Source organism: Chaetodon trifascialis, chromosome 9 (genome assembly GCF_039877785.1).
Source record: "Chaetodon trifascialis isolate fChaTrf1 chromosome 9, fChaTrf1.hap1, whole genome shotgun sequence".
Taxonomy (NCBI): domain Eukaryota; kingdom Metazoa; phylum Chordata; class Actinopteri; order Chaetodontiformes; family Chaetodontidae; genus Chaetodon; species Chaetodon trifascialis.
Window position 1 is genome coordinate 14,204,915 of NC_092064.1, and position 26,548 is coordinate 14,231,462.

At 41.8% G+C, this 26,548-nt stretch overlaps 1 protein-coding gene across 5 annotated transcripts; it reads right to left on the reverse strand.

Annotated features, from left to right (window-relative positions):
- Nucleotides 1–269: 269 nt before the first annotated feature.
- Nucleotides 270–24,860, reverse strand: trip12 (thyroid hormone receptor interactor 12). Of its 5 annotated transcripts, none has more exons than XM_070969798.1 (42): nt 24,766–24,860; nt 21,318–21,464; nt 20,761–20,886; nt 19,742–20,529; nt 16,629–16,734; nt 13,596–13,732; nt 13,353–13,436; nt 13,051–13,146; nt 12,817–12,968; nt 12,588–12,623; nt 12,383–12,478; nt 12,193–12,285; nt 11,937–12,098; nt 11,730–11,798; nt 11,442–11,607; nt 10,732–10,849; nt 10,249–10,405; nt 9,796–9,949; nt 9,466–9,694; nt 9,172–9,290; nt 8,778–8,985; nt 8,364–8,464; nt 7,781–7,955; nt 7,448–7,589; nt 7,075–7,266; nt 6,836–6,987; nt 6,570–6,727; nt 6,411–6,484; nt 6,056–6,255; nt 5,693–5,820; nt 5,418–5,569; nt 4,921–5,063; nt 4,670–4,826; nt 4,369–4,467; nt 4,151–4,265; nt 3,684–3,838; nt 3,122–3,286; nt 2,766–2,930; nt 2,541–2,654; nt 2,248–2,342; nt 1,934–2,037; nt 270–1,765 (listed from the first exon to the last, which is right to left on the reverse strand). In XM_070969798.1, the coding sequence occupies exons 2-42, from the start codon at nt 21,413–21,415 to the stop codon at nt 1,569–1,571; spliced, it is 6,177 nt and encodes a 2,058-aa protein (XP_070825899.1). In that variant the 5' UTR covers nt 21,416–21,464; nt 24,766–24,860; the 3' UTR covers nt 270–1,568. The 5 variants fall into 5 exon arrangements, with proteins under 5 accessions (XP_070825899.1, XP_070825900.1, XP_070825901.1 ...); XM_070969799.1 differs by lacking the exon at nt 24,766–24,860 and adding an exon at nt 24,599–24,732; XM_070969800.1 differs by lacking the exon at nt 24,766–24,860 and adding an exon at nt 24,273–24,317.
- Nucleotides 24,861–26,548: the final 1,688 nt, after the last annotated feature.

The window sequence follows — 26,548 nt, forward strand, 5'->3', positions numbered from 1 at the left end:
AAGAGCTTAGAGGCTGAGAGTGTCGTCAAACCCTGCTGAGATCTGAAGAGCAACATTCAGGTGAGTCACATCACGTTTGCCGCCGTGGCAGCTCATCTAAACATGTCTCACGGAGGACCAGAGTGCGCAAAGATTTGTCCCAAAAGAATGAACTTCAGGAGGCCCCACAAAAAACTGGTCAACGTGTAAAATGATGAACCTGCTGTGAAGGATTCACTGGAGCAACATGGCAAAGCAATGGAAGGATGGATAAATAAAACTAACCAAGATGAGTCAAACAGTTACTTTATTTATGTTCAGGTAAAAACATGAACCTGATGCAGTAAATTATTGCAGATCTTAGAAACCAGCACATGAACGATTGGGCCAGGAGAACATACAGTGGCGCCCTCCCCTGGCCACAGACTGCAGGTGCACACCACAGTTTGTTCCAAGCCAGCAGTGCAAAGAAAAAAAAATAATAATCAACTACAGCAAGAAATAAAGACAATATAGAAAATTAAAAAAAAGGTAAAGCAGACATTCCCACCTCAAACAGGGTGTGAAACTGCATATAAACTTTATTTCTTAAATGAACTTGAAATGCTATCTGGCCATGAAACAATAAAATGCGACCAGCCAAAATTTTGTGCCCAGCTACATTTTGTGTTGAGGGTTGCTCAGAGCTTGGTCTACCAAGATAACCCTACACATCAGGTAGGGCCCAACAGAAAGACACTAACTCTATCAAAATAAGAGCAAAACAAATTTGATCAACACATTGGTTACAACTCTTCATTTGAGCTGAAGCTCTCTAATAAAGGAGGCCAGAAAACAATCTCAACTTGGGTAGAAGGAGAAGGAAAAAAAAAAAAAAAAAGAAGAAGATAATATGCGCTCATCACTACCCGCATTCAACCAACTGCAACTCTCATTTCCACAACTTGAAGCAAAGACACACGGAGGGGGGGAAAGCCGAACCAAAACGCAACACACAAACTGGGGCCAATATAATACAGAACAAAATGCGAACAGACAAACTGAGGGGAAGAGACATGAGAACAAAGAGCTATTCTATCAAATGTGTAGAATGAGCAAAGTCTGCAAATTTGTCTGTACAAATGATCTTTGGAGCTAAAGTAAACCTAGCTTGCTTGATGGACCCCAACCCCCCACCCCCCCTCCCCTTCCTCCCCGACACCCAGTGACGTTTGTCCACCACTCCGGAGAGGAGACATCCCTTTTTTAAATATCACATAGCGATGCAATTTAAAATGTCACCCAGATGTTTTCATCTTTTTTTTTTTTTTAACATTACTCAACTACTTATATAAGTTTGACTCTCTCTTTTTTTATATTTTAAGTTCTGTGAGTCATGGAACACCTTTCCATTTTTTTATTTTTTAGATTTTTTTGAGAGACAGGGGCAGCAAATATATATTTAAAGTCTTAATTTTTCTGCAAGCTGCTTTCTCTAACAGGAAGGCTGTACACGTAGCCTTAATGTACGTGATTACAAAAAAACTAAGGAGGAAGTCGTGATTTTATCAGTCGCTGTAGAAGGCATCTGAATGTGAGATGTGGAGAGATCAGGAAAGGTGGAAAGACTGCTGGCCCTCGCGAGCCGCAATCAACAGTTTCTCTCGCATGGTCTCTATGCTGGAGTAGTCAGGCAGCTTCAGGTAGTTGACACAGGTCATGACCGAGGGGAGGAAGTCGTCCGGGTTCTCTGTCGACTCGAACGTCTTCCTCACGATCGTCAGAGGGGGATTCAGGCTCCGGAAACCTGAGACACAAGAGGAAGAGCAGGCGTCAGGCACGGACAGAGTGGAGACAACGTTACATGTTCACTTCAGCTCAAACAACAGATCGCTTTGGCTAATGCTAATATGTTAAGACACTGTTACTCATATTGAAGCATTTGCTGAGTTTGTGTTTGTGTCATAGGACTCACCTCCAACGGGCAGTCTGGGGCTCCCTGTGACAAACTGCAGGAAAAGTCTCTGCTGCTCGGCGTCGAAGCTGCTCAGCACCTCAAACAGGAACCGTACGGCACGACTGCAAAAACACAGAAGAAACACACAAATGAAATTATACCGACGGTGTGCAATTTATGGTTTACAAAAGAGTAGCCTGGACCCATAATTTACGGAGCACTGCATCAAATAAAATCTAGTTTTTGATGGTTGGATAACGCTTGTTGTTGTGACTTGGGAAGATCTTTCTTGTCCAGTTTTTCAGAGGTGTCATAGGTTTGAGGGTCTTCACCTGTCATGTGTGTAGCCGTGATCCGGTCGACAGCACTCCATCAGTGTCTTGACATCCCACGTCTCTGATTTACTGCCACACAGCAACTGGTCAAGCTGCACCAGGTGAAGAGGGACAATGAACAATTTTAGAGAAAGAAGGGACGCTAATAATATAGATTACATTAATAAAGAGAAACGTCGACAACTGGAGTTACCGCCTCTGCCAATCAGTCAATTTCATGGAAATGTTTCACTGACTGCATCATACTGTTAATTGCCGTGACTGACTGAGAAGAGTGAAAGTGTGCTTACCTCCTCTGGATAGAAATACTGCAGGTGATGCAAGGGGAAGACTGACTCAAACCCTTCCCTGAATGACTCGAACTGTCTGGACACTCCTTCATTTAGAGTCCAGTACACCACCAACTGCAGGGGGAGAGAAGTTGCAAAAAAAAAAGATTCAGATTAACCTTCAGAGGAACATTATCATTAAGTATGAAACAGAGTGAGAGCTGCAAGTAAAACTGTGTGCCATACTCTGAGGTACTCCTCCAGGTTGTAGATTGTAACTGGGACGTCTTTGCCGCCCTTTTTCAGCTCAATGTTTGGGAATCCTGGAAGGGTGAAATCCAAGCCCAGGTCCTCCACTGAGCAGCCGTTCATGTTCAGGCTCTCCAGTGCCTGCTGAAGGGTCTCCCTCGTCTGTTGCACATGAATACAGACAAACACAGGTTAACAGAGAGCAAGATGGAGGAACAGTGAAGTCACAGTGTTTTTTGAGGAGTAATTTACAGGAATATAACGGAGACTGATGATGGACTTTTAAAAATAGACTTTCATGAAACCTGGGACACCACTCGGAGACCACAGCAGTCCTCTGTGCGGTGCTTTACCTGTGATCGGTCCTGTTCCAGCCTCTTCTTCTGGCGGATAATATCCTCCAAGTGCTGGATAGACTTGGCTACACTGGGATCAATGTTCACCAGGTCGTGGGAGCTTATGGACATCTCATGCCGCAGCATCCACTTATAAAATGGCAGTCCCAGGGGAAGATCCAGCTGGGGAAAGGACCGGGAGGGATGAGTTCAAATAAAAGAACATTTAACAAAACACATACATAAAAAGGTATGTGATTATACGTAGGGTGGGCGGTATACTGGTTTTGTCATTGGTGTCGTGTTCTGCCACAACATAGATTTTGCAATACCACCATTACTGTGATAAAAGTTTCAGCATTAAAAAAAAAAGAGCATCTGTGGCTGCCATATGTAAATGTACCTGACTGACATGCACTACGGTATACTAGTGTATGATATACTTTGGGTTTTCTGCCGCATACAGCATGTTTATATATGATTTTATATATTATATTTTATCACTGGCAGAAGAGCAGTCCTAAATGCCTATGCTCAGTTGAAAATACACTATTAACTACGAACAGAAAACAGATGTTACCAGTCTGAAGTCCATAATGGCTTTGGCCATTAGCTTTCCTAAGAAACGGAACTTCATTTTGATTTTGGCTATGTGTGCTGGTTTGGTCGTCCTGCCGAAGGGAACAGCAAACAGTCCTCTGGTGCTGAACATGTACTTAGTTCCTTCTTGGCTTCCTGTTGGGGCAAAGACACACATATTGTCAGAGTATGTCAGAGAACAGTGCTTCATATACCACTGCACAAGCATTTATATCTACATTCAGTTCAACTGTATTCAGAAAGAGCATTCTAATCATGGGCTCATCTGTTACGACATCCCTAAAATGCATTTTTGTCTGTAAAGTAATTTTATGAATGTCTGACCAATAAGCACACAACATCCTCAAACATGTACGAATGTGTCCCACACTGATCACAACATGAAATGCGTTTCATCATATCCTGCATGTGTCTGAGGGTTTACAGTTGGAGATCTAATCATGGTACCTTTAGGATTGGCCAGCGTGACCTCTTCACCCCTCCACAGGCCGAGATCAGCCCGCTGGAGCTCCTGAGACACCAGAGCGTAGAACTCCAGAGTGGGGCCAAGCCCCGTGCCAACCTGACAGAACATAGGGATGAGACTCGCTTGTCCAAAAACTAAATGAAAAACATTTTACTTGGAAGTGAAGATTCAGTATTAACAAAACAGATACTACAGGTACCTCATTCTCATACTGAATCTCCAACATTGCCCTTGAGCTGCCAAGGTCCTGCATCACAGACTCGGCCTGTTTTAGCAGCTCATCGCGGTTTATCGTCCTCTGAAAACACAAGAGGTTCAAGTCAGGTCGGAAAAAAAACTGAAAGATATCTTTGAGAAGTGGAAAAAAATTCAGAAACAAAATACTTCAAAAGACAAAAAAGCCACAACACAATTCAAATTCCATTCAGATACAACAGACACTGATGGTGGACTGCATCACATGCAAAGATACATGGGATTAATAGTTTAATATATTGTACCTTCTTTCTGTCAAGACGTGGTGCAACTCTGCTGTCCTGAGAATCTGATTGGTTGATCTCAGGGTTTGTGTCTAGTAGGCGTTGCATGGCTCTGTCACGATCAAAGGCAGTTACATAGAATAACATCTGCCGGGTGTCAAAGGGAAAGAAGAACGGGCTGCAGAGAGAGAGAGAATAATGTAAGTGAGAACCAAATCCTACCAGCCAAACATGCCAACCCCTGCTTTGGGTGAAAAGTGTGAAACATTTACCAGGTCTTTCCAAGCTCAATGAGCCAAGTAGGTATGTTTCCCGTCATGATGACCAGCGGGTCTTGTAGCTGACGGTTAGCTTTGGCTGTCAGCTTACTGTTTATGAACTCACTGGTGGGGATGATCTCCTTACACACAGCATTCTGCAAAACGACCAAACAACTGTTAGATTTCATGTCATGAACCTATGAACAATACTGACTGCATGTAGGCCTGAGAAAAATACATTTGGAGAAATTCATCCATCCAATCAGGACAATATTTCATTTGGTTACTGAAGCAATATCAAAATGCATCTGTATTGTGTATAATTCAACGACTATAGCTAACTTTCACACATTTAGAAACTGATGCAAGCGTTAAATCATGTTAATTATTCAAGTAACTCAGGAGCCTGGTCCAATTTTCACAACGATACTCCATCTCTAATTCTTCAAAGTGACTTGGACAAAAACAAGGTGCTGCTTTCTTCTTGTAATGCTTTAGGAGAGACTTACATCATACAAGTAGAACCAGTATCGACTGATGGAGTGCAGGACCCTCAGCAGCAGGTTGACCTCTAAAGAGGGGTCATCAAAGGTTATGGTCTCTGGTGGCTCCGAAGTGAGGTATGTCTCTAAAGGATTGATGACACTGGGACACACACCATCTGCAAGTGATGGAATTAACAGTGGTCACAAGGTTGACTACACATATTCAGACTGTGTGATTTTAACACTGATCTACATACACATGCAAATCTGCACTGGACCACGAGACTTAAGATTCTCACCATGCCACAGCTCATCTTGCTTCTTGGCGTTGCGAGGTGAGGTTTTGGTGGGAGCAGTCTGGGCTCGGCCCCTCTTTCCACCCACAGCGTCTTTGCTGCCGTCCTCGTCTTCTCTCACAGGCTTATACCTGTCAGGAAACAAGACTCCACAGTTTGTCTCTGGATGCTTTGCTGGGTATGCACATCTGCTGTTACACCAGAAACTGCCTCCTTTCAACTCTTTATATTTATAACACCACAAACACAAATAATACAAAAATTACTTGGAGGACCTCTTCTGTAAGGAAGGTGAAGAAAAAAAAAAAAAACCTTCTGCATCCATAAAGAACCAGTTCAGATGTTTTTTTTAAAAATGGTTTTTACCATATTGTGTGCGTTTTGGTCCAGATTCCTGCTCGCCCTAACGGGTTTGCCTCATCGTCCGTTGACTCTCTTTCTTCCTCTGCCTGAAGACTGTACTGCCTCACGGCCTGGTATACTGTCATGTTGTATGGTAGCAGGTGGTCACCAATGTAGAACTGTAGTCTGTGACGTACACTGCCAGAATTCAGGAACTGTGCCGCCTATGTAACAAATAAATGACATACTGGTATTACATATACGTTTCATCCATACTGCTGAAGTGATGGCAGGACTAGCTCTAAACACCCATCAACACAGGATTAAGTGTGTAAAGATTAAAAGATGAGCCTCATTTGGCATGAACAGCATCACATACAAGTGATTCATCGATTTCATCATCTGAACCGTCATCATCACTGTCTTCATCCTCTTCTCGGATTCGGCCGTACCCTGTACAGACAAGATTGCAAGTTATTAACCCCACTGAAAAAAACCCGAAATAACCCTCTACAAAAATCTTGCTGAAGTCACTCACCTCTAACAACAAGATATCTCTCAATGGCTTGCACCAGGGCCAGGGGGTCTATCTTCACAGGACCGCCTTTCCACTGTTTGACATTAGTGCAATCTGGATGTCTCTGCAGGTGACACTTGAGCTGATGTGTGTTAAAGAACTTCAGTGCCTGAGAGCCCCTGAAGCGACAAATTAGAAATACATTTTTAAAAATGTACACCAAACAGTGTAAACGTGTTTAAATATAAAGTCATTTTGATTAAAACATAAATAATAAACCCACACACCTGCTGCCATTGCCGTTGCCGCTGGGGAAATCATGCACTTTGACTGGGAACTGCTCCATTTGGCTCAGGCAGCTGTTCATTTTGTGTACAAGTGCCAGGTATGGCCCATTTTCTGATGGGTCCAAACGACCAACAGGCTCCATTCCTGGAACCTGTAAACCAAATGAGAGGAGAAGATTAAAATTCAATTCATCAAAGTCCTGAAATTCTTTGACAACATAACATGTTTAGTCTCTCACCGGACAGCCAGCGAACACATTGAGGAACCTCTTGAGCCGCACATCGCGGCTGAGCAAGTCCCTGTCGGTGTTGGAGGTCAGGTAGACCAGGAGCTGCTTCACCAGCCCACTGTGCTGGATCTCGAAAGACGACACATCGGATTCTGATACAATACTGGAGATCTCCACCAGGCACTCCAAACCACCGTCCACCTGGAAACGCAAATGTAACTCAAATGTCTCAGCGCTGTCATGAAAGATCACTTCATCCAGTCAATTTTAGCTGTTTCACTCTGTGTACATATAGCATTAACAGGAGCTGACAAAGGTTTGCAACTTACCAGCTTTATCAACTTTAAGAAAAACCTTGCAAATATGGGAGTGTATGTTTTACCTGCAGGTTAAGCTGCTCGGTGGCTGTGCAAAGTCTCTGGAGTACATTCAATGCAGGGTTGCTGCCATCCACATTTTCGGAGTTGAAGTATCGCTCCACAAACTTACTTGCCTGTTCTTTGATCCATGCCTTTATTTTGTCTCTACAAAAGAATACAAAAAAAAATTAAAAATTAAATTCATTGATTATCAACAGCAGCACACACCACTAACCCAAGCAGCTAGTGACTGAACATTCTGCATTAATACTTTAAGTCAATCACAAGAAAGGGAGGATGATTTGGATAATACAGGAGTGGAAAACAGGGAAACCATATTTATGTCATCATCGTACCTGTTATTTGAAATTGAGTCCTTTGGAGGTGCCCGTGCCAGGCCACTCACTCCCGCTGTGCGTGAGGGCTCTGAGTTGGCATTGTTGGTCTGGGCACCCAGTTTGCCCCAGGTCTTGGGATTAAGACTGGCCAGGAAGGACGATTTGGGTGACTGAGTACTGGTAGGGCTCTTGGCTATAAAGAACCCAAAAAGGAGATTAGGAATGCAGAATATAGACGACAAAATACCATTTCACCTCAATGACCACTAGGGTGTGCTTATAGAAATTACTGAATGAATGTAGTAAACCTGCTGAACAATTCAATCTGCCATAAATTACCAAATTACTTCCAATCTCGTGGTTATAAAATTGAAAGCTTCATCACTCATTGTTCATGCAAGAGTTAGCCGCTTGTAACAACAAGACAATAGAAATCTACACAGTCGCTCAGTGATACAAAATACAGAAAACAGTGAGAGCAATATTTTACTGATGTTACTCCTTTGTTTTGGATAGCAGGTGGTCCTATAGTGGCATATTCATGTGTCAATGTGTCAACTGGGGCTCTTCCACCATCACACATACTGACACTTCAACTTACCCTGATTGTCTACTTTATCATCATCTCTTGGGGGAGAGTATTTGGGCCTTCTGGGCCCTCTTTTAGGTAGCCGTTTCCTCTTTAGGACATCACTTAATCGCCTTAGTGAGGAGAAAATGAGCAATAACTAAACATACATACATTGAAACACACGGATAAGCAGTAACATACATGAGTTACTGAGTAAACACACAAATACGCTCTAAGGCTTAGACTTTCAGTTTCAAACTGAATCTGTAGAGTTTAGTTGGCAGGCAGCAAGATCAGCTCCAGCTGTTTTAAGGTGTTTCAGGGGGCAATTTGCATTTATGAGCTAAAGTTTCCAGTGCGACACTGAATTTGGGCCTGTGCAAGAAATTTATTTTTAAAACACTTAAACAGCCAAACCAAAGCCACACACGGCCACATACTCACCCCTGTGGGCTGAGGTCCAGTGAGTCGTCCATGCTGTGTTGGAAGCTGGGTGAGCCCAGATCAGGAGTTGCATTATTAGCAGATGTGGTGGATGCAGTGCTGATGGTAGTAGTGCACAAGCTGGCAGTACCACTCGGGCAAGCCTTCGGGGGACTAGTGACTAGAAAGCTCTCAGACTCTGACAGGTTCTTCACCTGGTGCATCACGCCTGGAAGAGAAAGGAGAAAGGCTGGCATTACACACTGTCTTAAGCCTTAAAAATCTAGCAGCAACACACTGCAACTTCTTGGCAGTCAGTAAAGAGTCACTTGGATGTGGCTGAGGGCTGTGGATCAATGTAAAGGAAAACACTGGCAGCAACGCATTTTACTGTCAAAATAGGATTATAGGCTACCTTCTCTTCTGAAATAGACACTGAAGACATCGGGCAGCTTCTGCATGAGGATCTCAGCCATCTGCAGAGAACCTACTACAATCTTCAGGTCCTGGCTGGATAGCATGGAGGCAATGTGACTGTAGAAATAAACAAATAAATGCTGAAAGTCAATTTACATTAAACTCAAGGGCTGTCATCAGCAATTCTCTGGAGTCTTTGACATTTAAGCATTTTTTATTATTATTATTATTACAAAGAAGCTATTAACCTCCTTTAAGACAACCTTCAAAACCTATTTGATGTCAGCGTTACCTGGACACAGCATGGTTCCTCAGCACATCCTTCAGCAGCTCTGCATCAGCAAAGTAGATGATCCTGAGGATGGCTCTAAGGCACTTGTGTCTGACAGCAGGGCCAGCTGATGAGCTGTATACCTCATACAAGACCCCAAACAGAGTTTTGATAAAGCACTTTGCTAGCTCAGGGTCCTCCTTCATCAACTGGGCTCGTGCGTCTTCTCGACGAACCTCCTGGTGACTCCCTGGAGACAGGTTCATTTACTCAACAACAGTGCGATGGCTCCTCTTTTATTTCAATATAAAATACAACACAGTGTCTCAGCGTCACTGAGATGTGTATTACCTGTATTGGGGTTGGCAAGAGGATTTGGTTTCCTCTGGATACCGCGTGCTGTTCCTGTGTCTTCGTTGATCTGCTGCATAGAGTTGAAGTCAATTGTGTACACACGGCCCAGGGTTGACAAGCTGATCTCATCCTCCCCGTTCTGGTGAGCCGTCTGCAGGGCAAGATAATCATCAAATGCACTCCCAATATCAGTATCACATATGGATACGCCCCACGAAATTTTGTGTGTAAATACACTGGGAGATGCTGACACACATAATGTTGTCAAGTAATGCAAAGCCACATTTTAAGAGATTCAGTGCATTATTCATACTTCAAATGGTTATCTTGTAATGTAGCTCAGGTAAAGAATGACTGGCTACAATAAATTCTGTACTGTGATACAACATATCACGCATGTCAGTTTCAAAGACACAGAATGTGGGAGTAACTTCTCTGATGCATTTATACCTCAATGATGCGGCTGTCAATGCGGTTATAGGGATGCCACAGTCCCCGGTCGTCCCTCCACTGCCAGATTGCTCCCTCTGTCGTCTGGGCACTGCCCTTCTTCAGCATTACATCAACTGCAAAGATGCCCTCTCTAGGCAGGCAGGGCATCAGCTCACTGCAAGAGAAACAGCATTTTTAGAAAACTAAAAAATTCTGTTTACTCTGAAATCATTGAACTGTCATCCAGAGAAACTGGTATGATTTTTCTGTGAACAGTTTCAGTCCAATAACAGCTATCATTGGCCAAACAATTGTATCAGTGGTTCAAGGTCTGTGAGAGGCAGGAGTACCATTTGTGGCACTGTTGTATGCCCATGGCAGTATAATTTACAAGATTAGCACCCCCAAATTCCCAAAATGCCAGTTTTGTTTTTTGTCGTACTGCCCAGTGTAATCTTAACCCATAGGATCCTGAACAGAAGGCAGAAAAATGGATGTTACCATATGAGGGAGGTCAGTTCATAGAGCTCCTGGGGGCTCCGAGGTACCAGTTCAATCTGCTCCTGGCAGCTGCCATTTGATGCACCACACAAGAGGAAACGCAGAGTTTCTGCTATGTCTGTTTAGAAAATATAACAAAGACAATTTGCTTGTTAGATGCCCTGCTGCATCTTCAGCATGCAATAATTCCACACTACTGCTTGAAGTCTGAAAGAACATTTTTGAAATGGCAGTTGATGCAGATTGACACAGAATTCAGTGTAGATGGTGACACTTAAGGCAAAGATATGTCTGGTCAAACTGAAAATGTGAGATGAGCTATAGCATATCTAAGTTATAGCATGTGTACACCTAAAACACATATACACAGACCTGATACCTGTTATTAGGCAGCTACAGCTACAAGCTACATTTTGTATGAGACCTGATACCTGAATCTATCTGTGTAGCAAAAAAATAGACAAATACTTGAACTCAAGATTTGAGACAAGGAATAAAAACGGCATCCTTTGAATATTGTAGTATTGAAGAATAAAAAAAACCAATGAAATAATCAAGCTGCATCTACTATCAACTATTACATTTAGTCAGCAGAACAACACCCTGTGTAGTGAGTACATGCAGTACGACTGTATATACATTCGCATAGCAGTGATGACAGAGGGTGCAAGTAATAAGCGACTGGCAAGGGTGCGTGTGAGGTTACTCACTCTGTTTCATAAGCTGGACTGCCAGGCAGGGGCAGTTAGAGCACATAAGGGAAAACATGCGCACAACCATGATAAACATCCCCGAGCTGAGCACAGGAGGGGTCACTACGAGCAGCTGCTGAATGTTGGTCAACAGGTCCCGTGATGCAACCTCCTGCAGCAGGTTCTGTTGACAGACACATGTACATTAGCTGGGGACTTGGATGGTAAATGGAAATAACAGAGAAAGGGCAAACACAGAAACAGCAAACATGGTGTGAAGTCTTAAGAAGTATTTGAGGTACAAACCTCTTCATGTTGAAAGTTGTCCACCAGTCTGGCGAAACAGAGACAAGTGCTTTCGACGGATTTTTTATCCTGAAAGAGAGTTAAATGAATATTATGATTTATTATATGCTACACTGAAAGAAATTGCTGAAATAGTTTCTGTTTAAAGCACAAATGTATGACTATGATATGGATAGTTCACTGTTGTCTAACATGGGAAAAACATACCTGGTGTGTGAGTCTCTGAGTCAACAATGGCAGAGAATCAGCCACAAAGTGGAACTCATCTGGAGTGATGCTCTGGCAACAGTTAGCTGCAATGGCTAAAGCATTCCTCTGAGCATTGATGCTAAAGAACTCCAGGTAGAGGAGGCAGTCAGCAAGCCCACCCTGTGAAGGATGCTAATATTATTGTGGTGTATAATTATAGCTACCAGAGACAAGGGGATTTAAGAGCAAGACAAAAAGACTGGGCAACACTTACAGCCTGCAAAATGGCTTTGCTGTGTCGCCTTGACAACATCTCCAGAGCTGTCAGGGCCTGCTCTGCTACGTCAATGAACTGGATCACCTGAAGCTGCACACAAAAATGTGGAAAAGGCATTAGCACATCAAAAGGTCACCACTGCAAACTAACAAGTGACTAGGGACATGCAGAGAGAGCAGTGTCTTACCTTCTCCAGGAAGACAGGAATAGCATCGACCACCACAGCAGAGGATCGAGGGAGTGCCTCCATCATATACGTGAGTGCACGGGAGGCATGGTTCATCTGTGTGCAAAGATTAGAAGGCATGCAAAATTAGCAGTGGCATTACAAAAATGAACGAATCAGACAAAAGACAACTACATTTACAGCAACAAAAGTTCATCGTACTCACAATATCAAAGTTATGCTCCATTTGTAACAGTGTAATCTGTGGAAGACAAGTGAGAGAATTAATGTAGAGTAAGAGCAGTAGTAACTCAAGTGTCACAAAGGCAATGTTTCATCTGTAAGACTTTCATATTAGACAACGCAGGTGAATGTGCAGTGAGGTCCAGCTGCAAAACATACAGGACAGCTACGTATAATGGAGAGGTTTAATGGCCAAACAAAACAAGACTAACCAAAGCAGGCACCACACTCTTGACAGGGAATCCGCCGAGTGTCTCCTCATTGCCCATCACCAGCAGCTGGCACATCTCAATAGCAGCTTGGAGCTGCTGAGACTCATCACCGGTGGCCTGCAGGCCCTGTAGTAGCTGCTGAGCCTTGGAGCCTGGAAAATGCTTTCAGTTATTTACCGCTCTCTAAATGCAAAGATGATAACACCAATGTAAGGTTAAGAAGGTTGTACTCACTGGCTCCACTGCCAATGGTCCTGTGAAACAGCTGTGACATGCGAGGTCCCAGGGGCCCAAAAAGATGTGGGGGGAGACCCCTGGCCTCCAGTAGCGCTATAGGGATCAAAACAGCAAGGTTTAGAGAGCAACTACCAAAAACGTAAAAGTGAAAGAGTTGTTAATGATGCTAAAGCATTAAAAACAGGGGATGTACGTACATTTAGTTTGTTGACCCATAATATTAAAATGTAGTCTACAAATGGTGAATTTTAGCAGGGACTGACTGAAAAATCTGTGAGAATCTGAGGGAAAGAACATACCTTGAAGCCTCCCCATTTCAGAGTCATCAGACTCACTCTCTCCAGAGGTGGTCATACCCACTGCTCCAGCAACTGAGCTTGAAGCTGGACACAGAAATTCACAGTCAAATCAAAATTCATAGTGAAAGTTAAACAGTGAAGAAAGCAATCAGTCGTTCAAGCCTAAAACCTTGAAGAGGTTTATTTCTTAAACAAATTTGGAGGAAAATTCTTTTAAGACACAAAACAAGGCACGATAGGTACCAGAAGCCCCTTGTGATGCCTCATCAGTGCGAGCGGCTGATGAGTTGGCCCCATCCTGGTTGTTGTCAGAGTCGGCCATTTTCTCTTGTCGGCGAGCGTCGGCTGCCCCGCGCTTGCCCAGGCCTGAGCCCCGCCGACTGTGATATGAATAAAAACAAATTGACAATATAAGTGACATCAGAGGCGTTGAGACTCCCGTGGGACCCTGTTTGTTGCTGTTTTAACAAAGTTGTGGAATGCTCCAAAAACATCATTCCACAGGTCAACAGGTTCACTGGTAACAGGTGACAGTATCACATTTGGGCATGAAACTCCTGGTCGTTCACAAGCAAGGGTTGGTAAACCACAGTCTACACAGGTTGCAAATGACTGCATTGTTTTCATTTACGTTTTAAAAAGTGGAATCAAGGTTGTTCTTTACACATAATGATCATGAGACAAGGTTCAACCCAAGTTTCTCTCCCCAGGATCTTTGAGTACGAAGGGTGAGGTAAATGTGAGTGACAATCAGAACCTGTTTACTGGCTCTGACTTGTTGTTATTGAGGTCAAATTGCTTGTATGGAGAGCAAACTTTGCACACTTTGTCCCACGGCTTTCACTGTCGTCATCATAAGCAAGAGACTAATGTAGTTTGGCTAAGCAAAGTTTAAATGTTCCCTGTGGAGTTATTGACCTCTAGTAGTGCTATGGAGAGCAGGGGGGGACAAGGGGGAAAAAACACCTTTGTAAATAATTTACAAGGAAAGACATACACCCCACGTGATTTTAAACCTTCAAGATAAACAATGCATTTTGGTGAGTAACACTGAACGTTAGCTTAAGTTTTGTTTGTTTACAGGAAAACTCCAATGGGCACCTTAAATTACCACGTTTAAGGTGCGCTTCCAGTGCAGGAACTTTGCGCAGGGACTAGGAACCTTTAAGGAACTGCTGGGGCCAGGGTCTAAATAAAGTCCCCCCCCCCCAAAAAAAGAAAGCTTTGCTCTGGCAATGACAATTTACAAAAGCACAGGAACTTTGGGGATTGGAATCTATACCCATAATTTGTTGATTGAGCTTAAACACTTCAGCATGGAGTTACAGAAGAAAACATAGGACAGATGCACTGTTGTTGACAGTTGTTGTCCTGTGTAGCACAAAAACACATAAAACAGCAGAAGCTCTTTCATATGTCAGTGACCTAATGTGCTTCATCTTCATGGGTCATTAGATCATGGTGGAAACACAGACAACAACCTTTCAGTTCTTTTAAAAGTAATTCCTTTGACTTAAAGCTCTGAGTACTTTGGGTAGAAACACAGCTTTCAACATTCATTTGATTTTGACATGGTACTATCAGAGTGGCTTAGTTTAACAGCAACTTTTCAAGTAGCAGTAATTGAAAACATCCCTATTCAACAATCAAATACTCGGTATCTCTTCAAATATCTGATCAACAGATGGTCACCATTTAAAAGACTCAAAAAGTATTGAGCCATCCCCAGGCATATCCATCATTAGGGTCAATGGATAACTCTGTTAATACAAAACTATGTTCTGTACAAGAGACAACGGAGTAATGACAATATAAAATGCTATATGTGATATATAAAGTGCTTTATTAAAGTTACGACTTTGATGTTGTTTAAACTCTTGAAAACATACACTGATGTCAGGTCATTAAGTACACCTAGCTAAAACTAATGTCATATAATACAACAGCTGCTGGAGCTGCTGAATACCAAATTATACCAGTCGGGGTTTCTAATATTTAGGCTTTGTTTAGACTGCAGGCAGATCAGATCTTTAAGACAAGTGATCAAATCAGATTTTGTGTAACCAAGCAGAAACGACATACGCTGGTGACACTGCTTTCTGATGTGGAAACATGAGAAATGGAGATCCGCCATCTCGCCCTCCAAACAATCGCTCTGTCAAGCCGTGGTACAGACAACTGTTCTTTGCATTTTCCTCCATTTCATTCTGCTTGTAGCAGTATTGATTCTGCTCAGCTGCTCTGATGCACTTCTGTCACTCTGGATTTGACATCATCATAGTGTGTTGCATTGTGAGTGATGCAAAAGACAATTTGAAATCCAATTTGAGCATCCAGACCGAGACACGTCTGTAGAAATCAAATTTCAAACCATTTCCGAATGTGGCTTGGATCCGATTTTTAAAAATTGCATTTCGTGTTGTCTTTTGCCATCTAGAATTTCTGAAATCAATGTGGATGCAGTCTGGATCTGACAAAAAGCTGGCTATGCCTGGATCAGACTACATGAATCTAGCCTGATTTTGAGACAATTTTATCATGGCTGACGAATTACCAGCGTCGTGACCGATCATGAAGGACAATCAGGTGTCTATACAAGACCTGTAGTGTTACATGCTAAATGACCTGTCGTGCAGTGTCTGCGATGCCCCACAACACCCTGACACAAAGACTAGTGTGTGAGAATTTTTTTTGTCTTGACACGCCTAGCATGACATCTCCCGCTACATGTTCCTGAGCATTGACCAATCAGGTGCTCACTCCTGGAGGAGGTTGCTGCTGTCAGGTGGGACAATGAGAGATATGAAAAATTTGTTGAACTGTGGCAACAGCACCTCTGCCTATTTGATGTTTCCTTGAGGGAGTACCATGACCGAGTCAAAAAAGATAAATGTTGGAGAGAAATATCAGAGGCACGTCATCAGTCAGGAAAGTAGCTGGCTGTGCTGTTATACCATTATCCCCGGTCCTAACCGCCTGACAATGCTCATCATCAGATTTAACGTTAAATTAGCCTATTTGATGTGGCCAACACAGCCAAGCCTGCTCCTTGTAGAATAAATAACTATGGAAATAAAGATCGCATCATCACACATAACGCTTCTTTCAGTTTGACTGGCAGTTGGGAACTTGTGCATGACATAAGACGTGCTGTGATTAGTCGGGGTCATAGGGGTTGTCTTGCCAGCAAGTTTATGGCACTGTGATGGTTAGATCTGAATGACTGCATGACTATTTACGCTACAGTCTACACTAAGTGGTCAATGTGATTCTCACCTGGTGCTGGCACAGGAGCCCGTGGTCTTCTGGCGTGTGCTCCGCCGAAAGCTGGGGAGCTCTGCTGGAGGAGACTCGCTGCGCTTCTTAGTAGATTTCCTCAAACCTAAGGGGAAAATAAATGACACGTAACCCATTTGTGGACCAGGCATCAATAATCATATCAAATTCTTTTGACAGGAATACAGTCTTAATACAAAGTATGTCAAAACCATTGCGACATTTGTGTTGATTTACAGAAGAAGATTGACAGAAGATATGAAACATTTGTCTTATCGTGATCATATGCTTCCACAACAAGTTTCAGAGAATATTTGGGTTGAATTAATAAGACACAATAGTATACTTTTATGTATCATTTGGCTGTGGCATCACAATAGAAATCATCCTTCCTTCCATATCATGATTATTGCTTACAAGTATGTAAAAAAAAATATTGGTCAATATTGCTGCTAGAGCAAAGACTGATGCTGAGTGTTGTGTTTCGGTACAGTAAAGGCTCTAGTGTTGCCTGTTTAGAGCCCTGTACCACTGACTAGATGGGTATTAATAGTAACCCAACCATGGCCCTATGACAGGACAACCTTCATGCTAGATCTGTGACTCATAATTCAGTAGTACAAAAATAAACATTCAAAAAGTTTAGACCAAATGACTTAATGTTATGTGAAGTATGATTTCCTTTTTGTACTTCATTTGACCTTTTGAATTATATCAGGTCAAATATTAATCTCTCACACATACTTCAGTTTTCAAATAAAGCTTGAATTATCTACAGCCACTCAAAGCAACACCAAGCACTAATGTTTTCCAATTATTTAGGCTGTAGTAACTTATTCAACATTACCAATTCAACATGGCAACGTGTAATGACAAGCCAGAATTGCTGAAACAAAAGCAAACAGCATTGTATATGCTACTTACCATTCAGCTGAAAAATCTATGCTTGTTAACAGATATCAGAGGCTAACAGGTGAAGATATTGAGAGTGAGATGAAGTTCTTTGCTCTTCTGACAGAAGCAGCTCGTGAGTCCTTCCCTCCCCTCAAACATACCCCTGGTCAGCTGGTGGGCCAACAAGCAGAGCCAATTTAGGAGGAGTCTCACCATTTGGGCCTAGGGCCCATGGCACAGAGCCCACCTCGGTTTCTATCCCTTCACTTACCTAGAACAGCCTGACCCCACACTGACCTGAACAGCTTACACGCCCTTCACCACACACAACTAATTTTTCTCATTCAATCTCTGTGTGTCTAGACGACTGTCCTGCAGTCTTTCACCTCATCTCACAAGAGATGAGTATAACCTCATTACATCTCAAGTACTAACTAAATGGTGCTGTAGCATTTTGCTAACTGTCAGGTACCAAAAGTTACTTTTGTTTCCTCTGGTCAAATGTTGGCTTATTTAAAATCAAGGTCCAGCTGATCCTCTATTGTACTTTATTTAGGCTTATTTCCAGTTCTTGCACAGCAGTTTGTATTAAATCTACCAAATGCATTAGTGTTAAATTTGCTTTTGACTTATTTAGTCCAACAGCATTTATTTCATTCTATAATATCTGATAAAGTATCTTTGGTATTGGTACTAGAATCTGACCAATTTTAGATTATGTCCAACATATCGGTGTAAAACTTTAATAACAATGGCTGCAAAATTGACACAGACATTCAAAACTGAATGCAACAACCTTGATACCACCATAACCCCAAAACATCAGAAAACATCTTGAGTTGATCAAAATGCTGCCTCAACACTTTATAACAGAGTCAAAAGAAACATTGCAATGCATTTATGGTATGCATGACACAGGAATATACAAATACTACCGTAAAGACGTGATATTTTAAAGGTATTTTGCTAAAAAGTCTTCACGTCTACCATACCTGTGAAGTCATACATTTGCTCCACAGTGACAATTGAGCAACCAGCAGTATTTATGTTATGTTTAGCTATCTCCAGTATCAGGCTACTGTTGCCCAAGTCTGAAATCTGAGTCAGTCCACAGCTCAGTGAAGCCCGCACTCACCACATGTGAACTAGATATGGCACAGACAAGACACGCGCTTTCACTGTATGCAATGCATCAGCATCACCAACTGTACGTACACATGATACGTCATATGAGTCACACAGATGTCTTGATAAAGGCTTTGGCTGTATCTGAAATTCTTCCCTATTTACTGTATAGTGCATTATTTTTACCCTCCGCCATTTTATTTGGAGCGAAAAAATCCTCAGTGGAATGAAAAGGTTGTGTCCGTTGCAAGTATACGACTTTCTGGCGACAATCACACAAAACAATGCATCATTTTATAGATGTGAACATTGCCACTGGGGGACTCTACACTTATCTGATTATTAGAAAGTAGCGTAGACCAAACAGAGTGCTACGTGTGAAAGGGTAAGTCTGACGATGTCCATACTGTGCAGATACTGTCCTAAGTTCATATAACAAACAGCTGTTTTGAGTCTTTTGTTTTGAAGATCAAGTGTTGTCTTGTGTAAGGAAGTTATTTTTATTTGTATGGAAGTTCTAAATACAAGTAGAAAATAATCAAATGTGATGAAGTATGGCACAGAACGGTTATTTTAAACCACTTCATAACTGAATTTACAGAACAACTACTCTATTGTGATATATTCCATCACCGTGATATAACATCTCAAATTTTCTGATGACGTTTTTGGCCATATCACCAACCCCTAGAGGGAGTGATTTCAGACACCGTTTCTGTGAAATCTTATCCCTGTGTAAATGGACTGTACTCAATCTCAGGGGTGTAACCTCCATCCAAGCTCACAAGAATACTGTACTGACCGTTGACAAACCAATCATCACATGTTTAAATGTCTCAATATTTCATACAATTACAAACCCCAAAAAAAGCAAACCCTTGCAGATGCATCCCTCACCATACTCAACCTTTCTTATCACCAAAAGGGATATTTGTACTCAAGTATGACACACAAGGTATCTAAAAAACTGCTTAAGAGTACTGAAACACTGTCTGAAAAGCCATGAAAGGGGGATGTTTCAGCTCCAACAATGGATAAGAGAAAGTGTTTCTAGAATGAATTGAGAGGATTCATACACAGGTAATGTGACTCACTTGCTAGTTTAGCTTGTAATCCTGATGGCCCAGGTTTGGAGGTCTCAGTTTTGGAGGATCCGGGCAAGGACAGTTTGGGTTTTGGCAGATTGACTTTGGGGTTGAAGCGTGCTGCCCACTCAAATTTCGAAGAGCTGGCAGTTTTGGCCTGCTCCTTGTCACGGGTACTACGGCGTGGGGACGGGCTTGAGGCTGAACGAGAGCGCCGTGCCTTGGTCTGATCTTTTCCTTGTTTAACTCGGGCGCCCTGCGTGGTGGCGCTGTTGGTGCCTGTGGTGGAGGAAGAGGAAGAAGTGGAGGCGGAGGAGGAGGAGTCTGTCACGTTGCTACACCCAGCTTTGGCTGAGGCGGCCGATTTAGACGCCAGCTTGGTGGGTTTTGCAGTTCTGCCCTCAGTACGATTGGGGAGGGACCCAGCGGTGCTACTTAGACCGGGGAGAGAGTCCGCTTTCTTCCGTTTCTGGATTGGTGAGGCCCCAGTGGCCCCGCTCTTCTTGCTTTGGCCTCGACCTGATGATGCAGGTGGTTCTGAAGCAAGTGATCTCTTCTTGGACTTAGCTGGGCCTTTCTTGGTCTCTGAGGTATTGTCCCGGGGTGGTGGGAGTGATTTGGACTTCTTGGCAGGGGTCGGTCCAAAGGTACTAATTTGGTCAGGAGCTTCGCTTCGCTTTAGCCCTCGGGTGCCTTCACTCTTTGACTGGTGGCCTGGTCGCTCTTGTTCAGATGTCCCTGCAGCCTCTGGCTCGTCTTGCAACACAAATGAAGCCACGGACAGAGTAAGACCGCTTCTGCCAGGGAGCAAGAGGGACAACAAAATACCAGTTCAGAAAACTTCTCAAAAAAGTCATTTACAGTGCCACATTCATTGTACTCATTCAGATTTAGTACAAAACCCAAAGGTGTACAATACTATATGTTATTCTTCATTGTGAATTTTACTTAGTTTGACACTACTGAATAAAGTACAAACCCACAAACACACGCACACAAAATAAGCACCAAGTAGAGAGGAGGGGTACCTTCTTGAGCTGTGCCCTCTGGACTGGCCAGTGGCTGAGCTGGCTGTGGCTTTGGAAGCCTTAGAATTAGGTCTTCTACTTTCAGGTGGGGAATTTGCTTTATGTTTTACCTGCTCTGACTGCAACCTGTAAGGTTGAAAATTAAAGAGCAAGTGACAGTGTGGGTTTCTGTAATTAAGCCATATAAAAGAGAGACTTGATCAATCCCCAAATCATTTTGGCTGCCTGCGGTTGCAAATCCTGTGATCATTAACACCTCTGCAGAAGCAAGAAAAACAGCTTAAACAGAGTTAATCACCATTGATTCTGATGAAAGAACACAAGATAAGCTTCATCTTTGATCAAGGAGGCCAATATAACCATTCTGCAGTGAGTTAAATTTACCAATAAGCAAGACCACCAATACTTAAGTACAAATATCCCTCTACCAAACACCCCTCATTTGTTGCTTCCTTCAAGAAAACTCCAACTAATTTTTCCATAAAACATGATTACTGGCTCTTAGATGTTATTGAAATTTCAAACAGAAGTGACATGAACTGTGTAGGTAGACTCACCTTCCTGCGACTGTATGGTCTTGTGGCTGGGCCGCAGCAGTGTTCCTCTGTGAACGGCGCAGTGACCCCCCTGGATTGGAATTAGGCCGGTTGGACATTGGCACCTCTCTCCTGAAGGGACATACCCTTTCTAGACACTACCATTCACTACAATAAAAGAGAGAAAGAAACAACATAAGAATACCGACAGAATGCAACAATGAGCCTTATATTTATGTTCTACTCAAACTACTGGGTTATCCTTGGTTTAAAATAAATGTCTGTGCTGTAGGTGGCAGCTGATTGAGCTTTTGTACCATCAAAGCTTGAGCTCACCTCTTTAGCCCATTTGAAATTAGCATGCTGTCTTATTGTTTGTCCGTACACCTCAGGATACAAACTCTTCCAAAAAACAACAGATCAATCCAATTATTGACACTACTATTTCTTCAGAGGGAAAAATGAGCTGCCAGGAAGATCATGGACAAGGAACCAGACAACTCACATTTGATACTATTAAAAACTGTTTGTGTCATGTTTTGTTTTGTTTTTTTAATTTAATGAAATGTATCTGCAGTACATTTCCTCATTGAAAATTTTCTAGAAGTCAGTAAAATGTTTGCATCTGTTTGGGAAAAAAGCAACAGTAAGATCCACACAGCTCAGCTGATGTTCTCAGCACTCTCTCACTTTCTCCTGTCTGCAGTCTCCCAATAAGTCAAAACAAAATGTACATTTACATGAACCACCGGGAGCAATGCAATAGATGACTTTTAAATATTTACTTACTATCTCTTTTTTTTAACAGAAACTACCTCATACAGCAGGTCAATAATTTTATCATCCTGCATCATGAAGACCTAAGGATAACGCTGGCACCAAGTATTCAACTAATCCCAAGTATACCTGACTTATATATGTATTTTTTGGACATCTGTAGGTTTTTTATCATTTGACAGGAAAGACAACTGGCAATAATTAATGCACGAATAAGATTTATAATAATAATGATGGTAATTACCATAATCATAAACAGAATACGATTTAACAATATTAGCAACCTCCGACTCCTTTAAGTAATTGTAGGCAAGGTCATAGATGACTCGAATGAACCTACCACTGGGCAAACTGTAAGTCAAAAAAACCACACAAAAAGAGAATTAACTTTTAAAGTTTCACACCTTTTTTAAAGAATACCAACTACTGCTGATTTGATCTTTAAAATGGCCACAACAACCCATAACATTTAGATACCTGGCCAACAGAGCTTGTTGTTGGGGGAGTAATGATTTTAGTCAGGATGTGACAGAAAATGTTTTTTTAAGTGGAAGTATAATTTACATACAAGTCTCATGAGTCAATGATATGAGGGTACAGACAACAAAAGTGATTGACATATTTTAAACACATCACAGCAGGATGGTTTTAATCAACTGATACACAAAGACTATTGAATCACAACCTAAATACCCTTTATCCATCTAGAAAAGAAAGATTACTGATTAACCAATTTAGTTAGAGTTTAAATCATGATATCATTGATCATAAAAATACGCCACACTTGGCAAGCTCACAGGGCCATTTTAGGCCTGCACTGACAGTACATCCTAGTCTTTGTTTATTCGTCCATTCTGACAACCGGTGCACCACACTCGCGGATAATGTGATTAGTTAAGCACATCAAATGATCAGCAGCTTGAAAAACTCGTCGGTACAAAGTTTCTATTACTACACCACCAAACAAGCACGGCAGTGTTCAATTTTTATACTCATGATTTACAGAGGCCTGTATTTCTGACGTAGTTCTCTACCACCACCGACTAGCATGTTTAGCCACTCATATCCTAGCAAGACCCATACATTTTGACAGTAGCTTAGTCGCATCCGTCTCCACACTAAAAACTCCCACATCCCAAAAGCGAAGCTTGTAACCGCTGGATATTGAATATGATGACGAGAAAAAGCTAAAAGGCTTGTAATCACATACCAAAGACTCGCTGGTTAAAGTTACGTTGGCTAACGTAGCAATGGTTCGATGGAAATGCGCAGTTGGCGTACCGGTGTGTCAACCAGTTAAAGTGTTAGCTCCATTACTAAACGTGCTGCCAAATTCATACAGCTACCTTGTTTGGACCTTGTTGTGATATACAATGGCGATTTTTTTCTTTTACAGAATGGCCAAGACGGAACTCTTAAGTGACAAAAAATGATTACGTTCACCTGAGATTAGCTACACATCGAAAATGGCAGCATCGGCAAGACCGTCTTTCGAAAGCGGTTTAATGTACTATAGCTAGCAGGCTACCAGTAAACCAACGTAAGCTAACTTTGTATTCTGACTGCCATGACACACTGGTCTGTATCTGGCAGAAGATCAAGTTTGAAGAGAAAACATACATGTCTCACACGCAAGTTAGCTTACCTACTATACGGTTTGATGGGATGATCAAATAAAAAAACACAACTGTCAAGTCGACAGGTACCCAGGTATATTCAGTATCACTCTCTTGGCAACTGTCAACGCGAATGTAGAGCAACTTACACAAGTATAGCTAACTAACGTTAGCTATGAGGATCACTAATGTTTTCCAAGCTGACTTAAGGCCAATGTCTGCCTCTCACTTGAGTACTGGCTAGCGTTTTAGCTAATGTTAGCCAGGCAGAAACACGTTGACCACTGTACTAACGACCAACTTGTTTACAAAGTGCTTCCTACTCAAAGCTGGGTAAAACTGACCAAATAACTACACGTATCTTATTTAGCTAAGCATCTTGCCCAGAATGACAAGTATCGGGGCTAATTATTAGCAAGCTAATGCTAGCTTAGCCAAATAAGATAGCGAATGTTTCTTCAATGACCGTTCACTCGCCAACAGTGAGCTGACAAAAATAAACACTTGACTGTTCGCTAGACGAGCTATTGTTACTAGTTGGTATCTATTCGGATAGCTGTACGGTTGACAATAAAGCACTGACCTTATCAATACCGAATTAGCTGCTGCGGGGCAGTACGTAGCTGACGTTAAGCGTTGTCAAATCAAACAAGAGCGTTATAGCTATTACCAGCTAACCTTGGCTAACCTTAGCTAATTAATATTAGCTAGCCTTGTTGTCGCTGGCTAACGCTTTGCCAGCTCGACAGGATGGTAATGGGATTTACCAGACAAATAAACAGCCTCATAACAATTCACGAATTCAGCCTTTTGGCAACAATTACACCAAGTTATGTTGAAATTTACATGTTGTCTAGCTAGCAGCTAGCATGTTAACGCTAGCTAGCAAAAAGAAATGGCCTCTGATACCTTTTAGACACAAAAAAACAGGAAAGCAGGAGCGGGATTCGAGATATTTTCGCAACACTGAACCATAATTCCTCCGATGTATTTCGACATTAAATAGTCTCGAAGGTCCAAGAGACTGTTGGCTGAGATGTCACTGAAAATTTCTACCTTTTGTAAAATGTTGTTACCTATTTGTTCCAGTGTTGTAGTTGTAACAGACAGTGCACCAGCTCCTCTTTTCTCTCTCTACCCCTGCTAGTTTCACATCAGCTGAGGGGCCTACAACTGCAATATACATCCGCGTGATTCATCCGCTCAGGGACTAGATGCTTCTGATTTTAGCTTTCAGCATCTGCTTGTTTTTAGTCAACAGGCTGCTGCGATTTGGATCTATTGCTTTGTAAATATATATGTTAGCTATGCAGTCTTCATACAAAAATATAGAGCTGTAACTGTCGGTTTTCAAAGATAAACACTGTAGCATTTAAGTCATTGGTAACATTAGCTTGTAACAGATACAAAGTATCAATCCGCTGGGTCGTGACCCCCCCCTCCAAAAAAAAGGTAACATTACATGTTAATTTTATTGTTTCAGTTGTGTTTTCAGTTGTCATGGTTACAGTTCTGCGTCCAAAATGGCATCCTTGTTTGGGGAGCATCTATTCGAAATAAGTGGTCAGGGTCCACCTCCTTCATTAGAGTTTTTTAAACTTGATATCACCAAAAATGAGGCCAAGTATTTGCATGTTTATACTTATAAAGCAGTCTCTGACTTGGTAAAAAGCTGTGTTGATTAAAACCACTGGTGTAACTGATGCTAGCTTAATTTTCACCTACAAAATTAGCTAGCTAGCTTTAAATAATAGCTTTAAATATATACCTTGTAGGCTACTTTCTGGCAAGTTGAAGAAAGACTTTTGTACCCATCCTGTAGATTTTAACATAACATGTTGAATTGAGGATAAGGTAAACAGTGAATTGAAGGCCAAATTATATAGTAACCTATATGACCTGAAAAATTAAAGGCTTGTAAAATAAATATTGCAGGGGGTGAAAATTATGTTCCCACAGGCCATTTGTTCCTACACATATTATTGTACGTAGCCTAAATGAAATTTTGGATTGACATGATAGTCAATGTGTTTCCCTGAAACTGAGTCATAATACCTTGTCTCTGCCCTCACTGTTTATTTTTATCTAACTTATAAGGCATAGATAATATGGAGATCATGGAAGATTTCTCTGTGATTTCCTGGCAGAGACGCAGCACCCAAAGAGCTGAGGACATCCCATCACAACTTCCTGAATCAGACAGTGCTAAAGAGTAAGGTTTCATCATCTAGACAGATAGTTTAGTTGGCCATAGGGGGACATTTGCATGTCACAGCAGCAGAACACATAGTGTGACACTGAAAAAATTTTTTAACTTGGGTTCAGCATTTAAGGGAAATCTATCATTTGAGAGACCGCACATTTGCTAAAAAAAAGAGAGAAGTAGTAAGACCCACACAGCTCCCAAGGAATGGTGTGGTAGTTTATATTTTTCTCTCGGTCTCTGTCTCGAAAGTCTACATTTGACTGGTTTAAAAGTGCCAAGTATTCTTCAAAACAAATCAGCATTTTTATGCGTTGCTAATTTCTTGTTACACACTGAATAGCAATAATTAGTATTCAATGGACAGATGCCATCACCTGCAAGTTATGTACGTTGTATGTATGACTTTACATTTTGTGATATTTCTGGCAAATTAAATTACCATGCTGTATAATACAGCATACAGTGTTGTATTGTGTTTCTTGAATGATAAATTTGAAAAACCTGATCCAAAAAGGCTTATTTTTTAAAAAAAATGAAGCAACTGGTGTCCTGCTAACATCATATCAAGGTACATGGTCAATTTCAACACCTACTTCCTGTTTACATTTGCAGGTAAACTGCTTTTGCGCCCTCTGTTGCCCTTGGCACACAAT

What these genes read in the sequence shown, in the direction of transcription:
- trip12 (XM_070969798.1), bottom strand. Translation starts at nt 21,415, where the DNA reads ATGTCCAACCGGCCTAATTCCAATCCAGGGGGGTCACTGCGCCGTTCA. An exon ending in AGAGGGCACAGCTCAAGAAG is followed by an intron (nt 20,530 to 20,760) that starts GTACCCCTCCTC and finishes GCTCCCTGGCAG; the next exon opens with AAGCGGTCTTACTCTGTCCG. An exon ending in ATGAAATCGATGAATCACTT is followed by an intron (nt 6,256 to 6,410) that starts GTATGTGATGCT and finishes TTTGTTACATAG; the next exon opens with GCGGCACAGTTCCTGAATTC.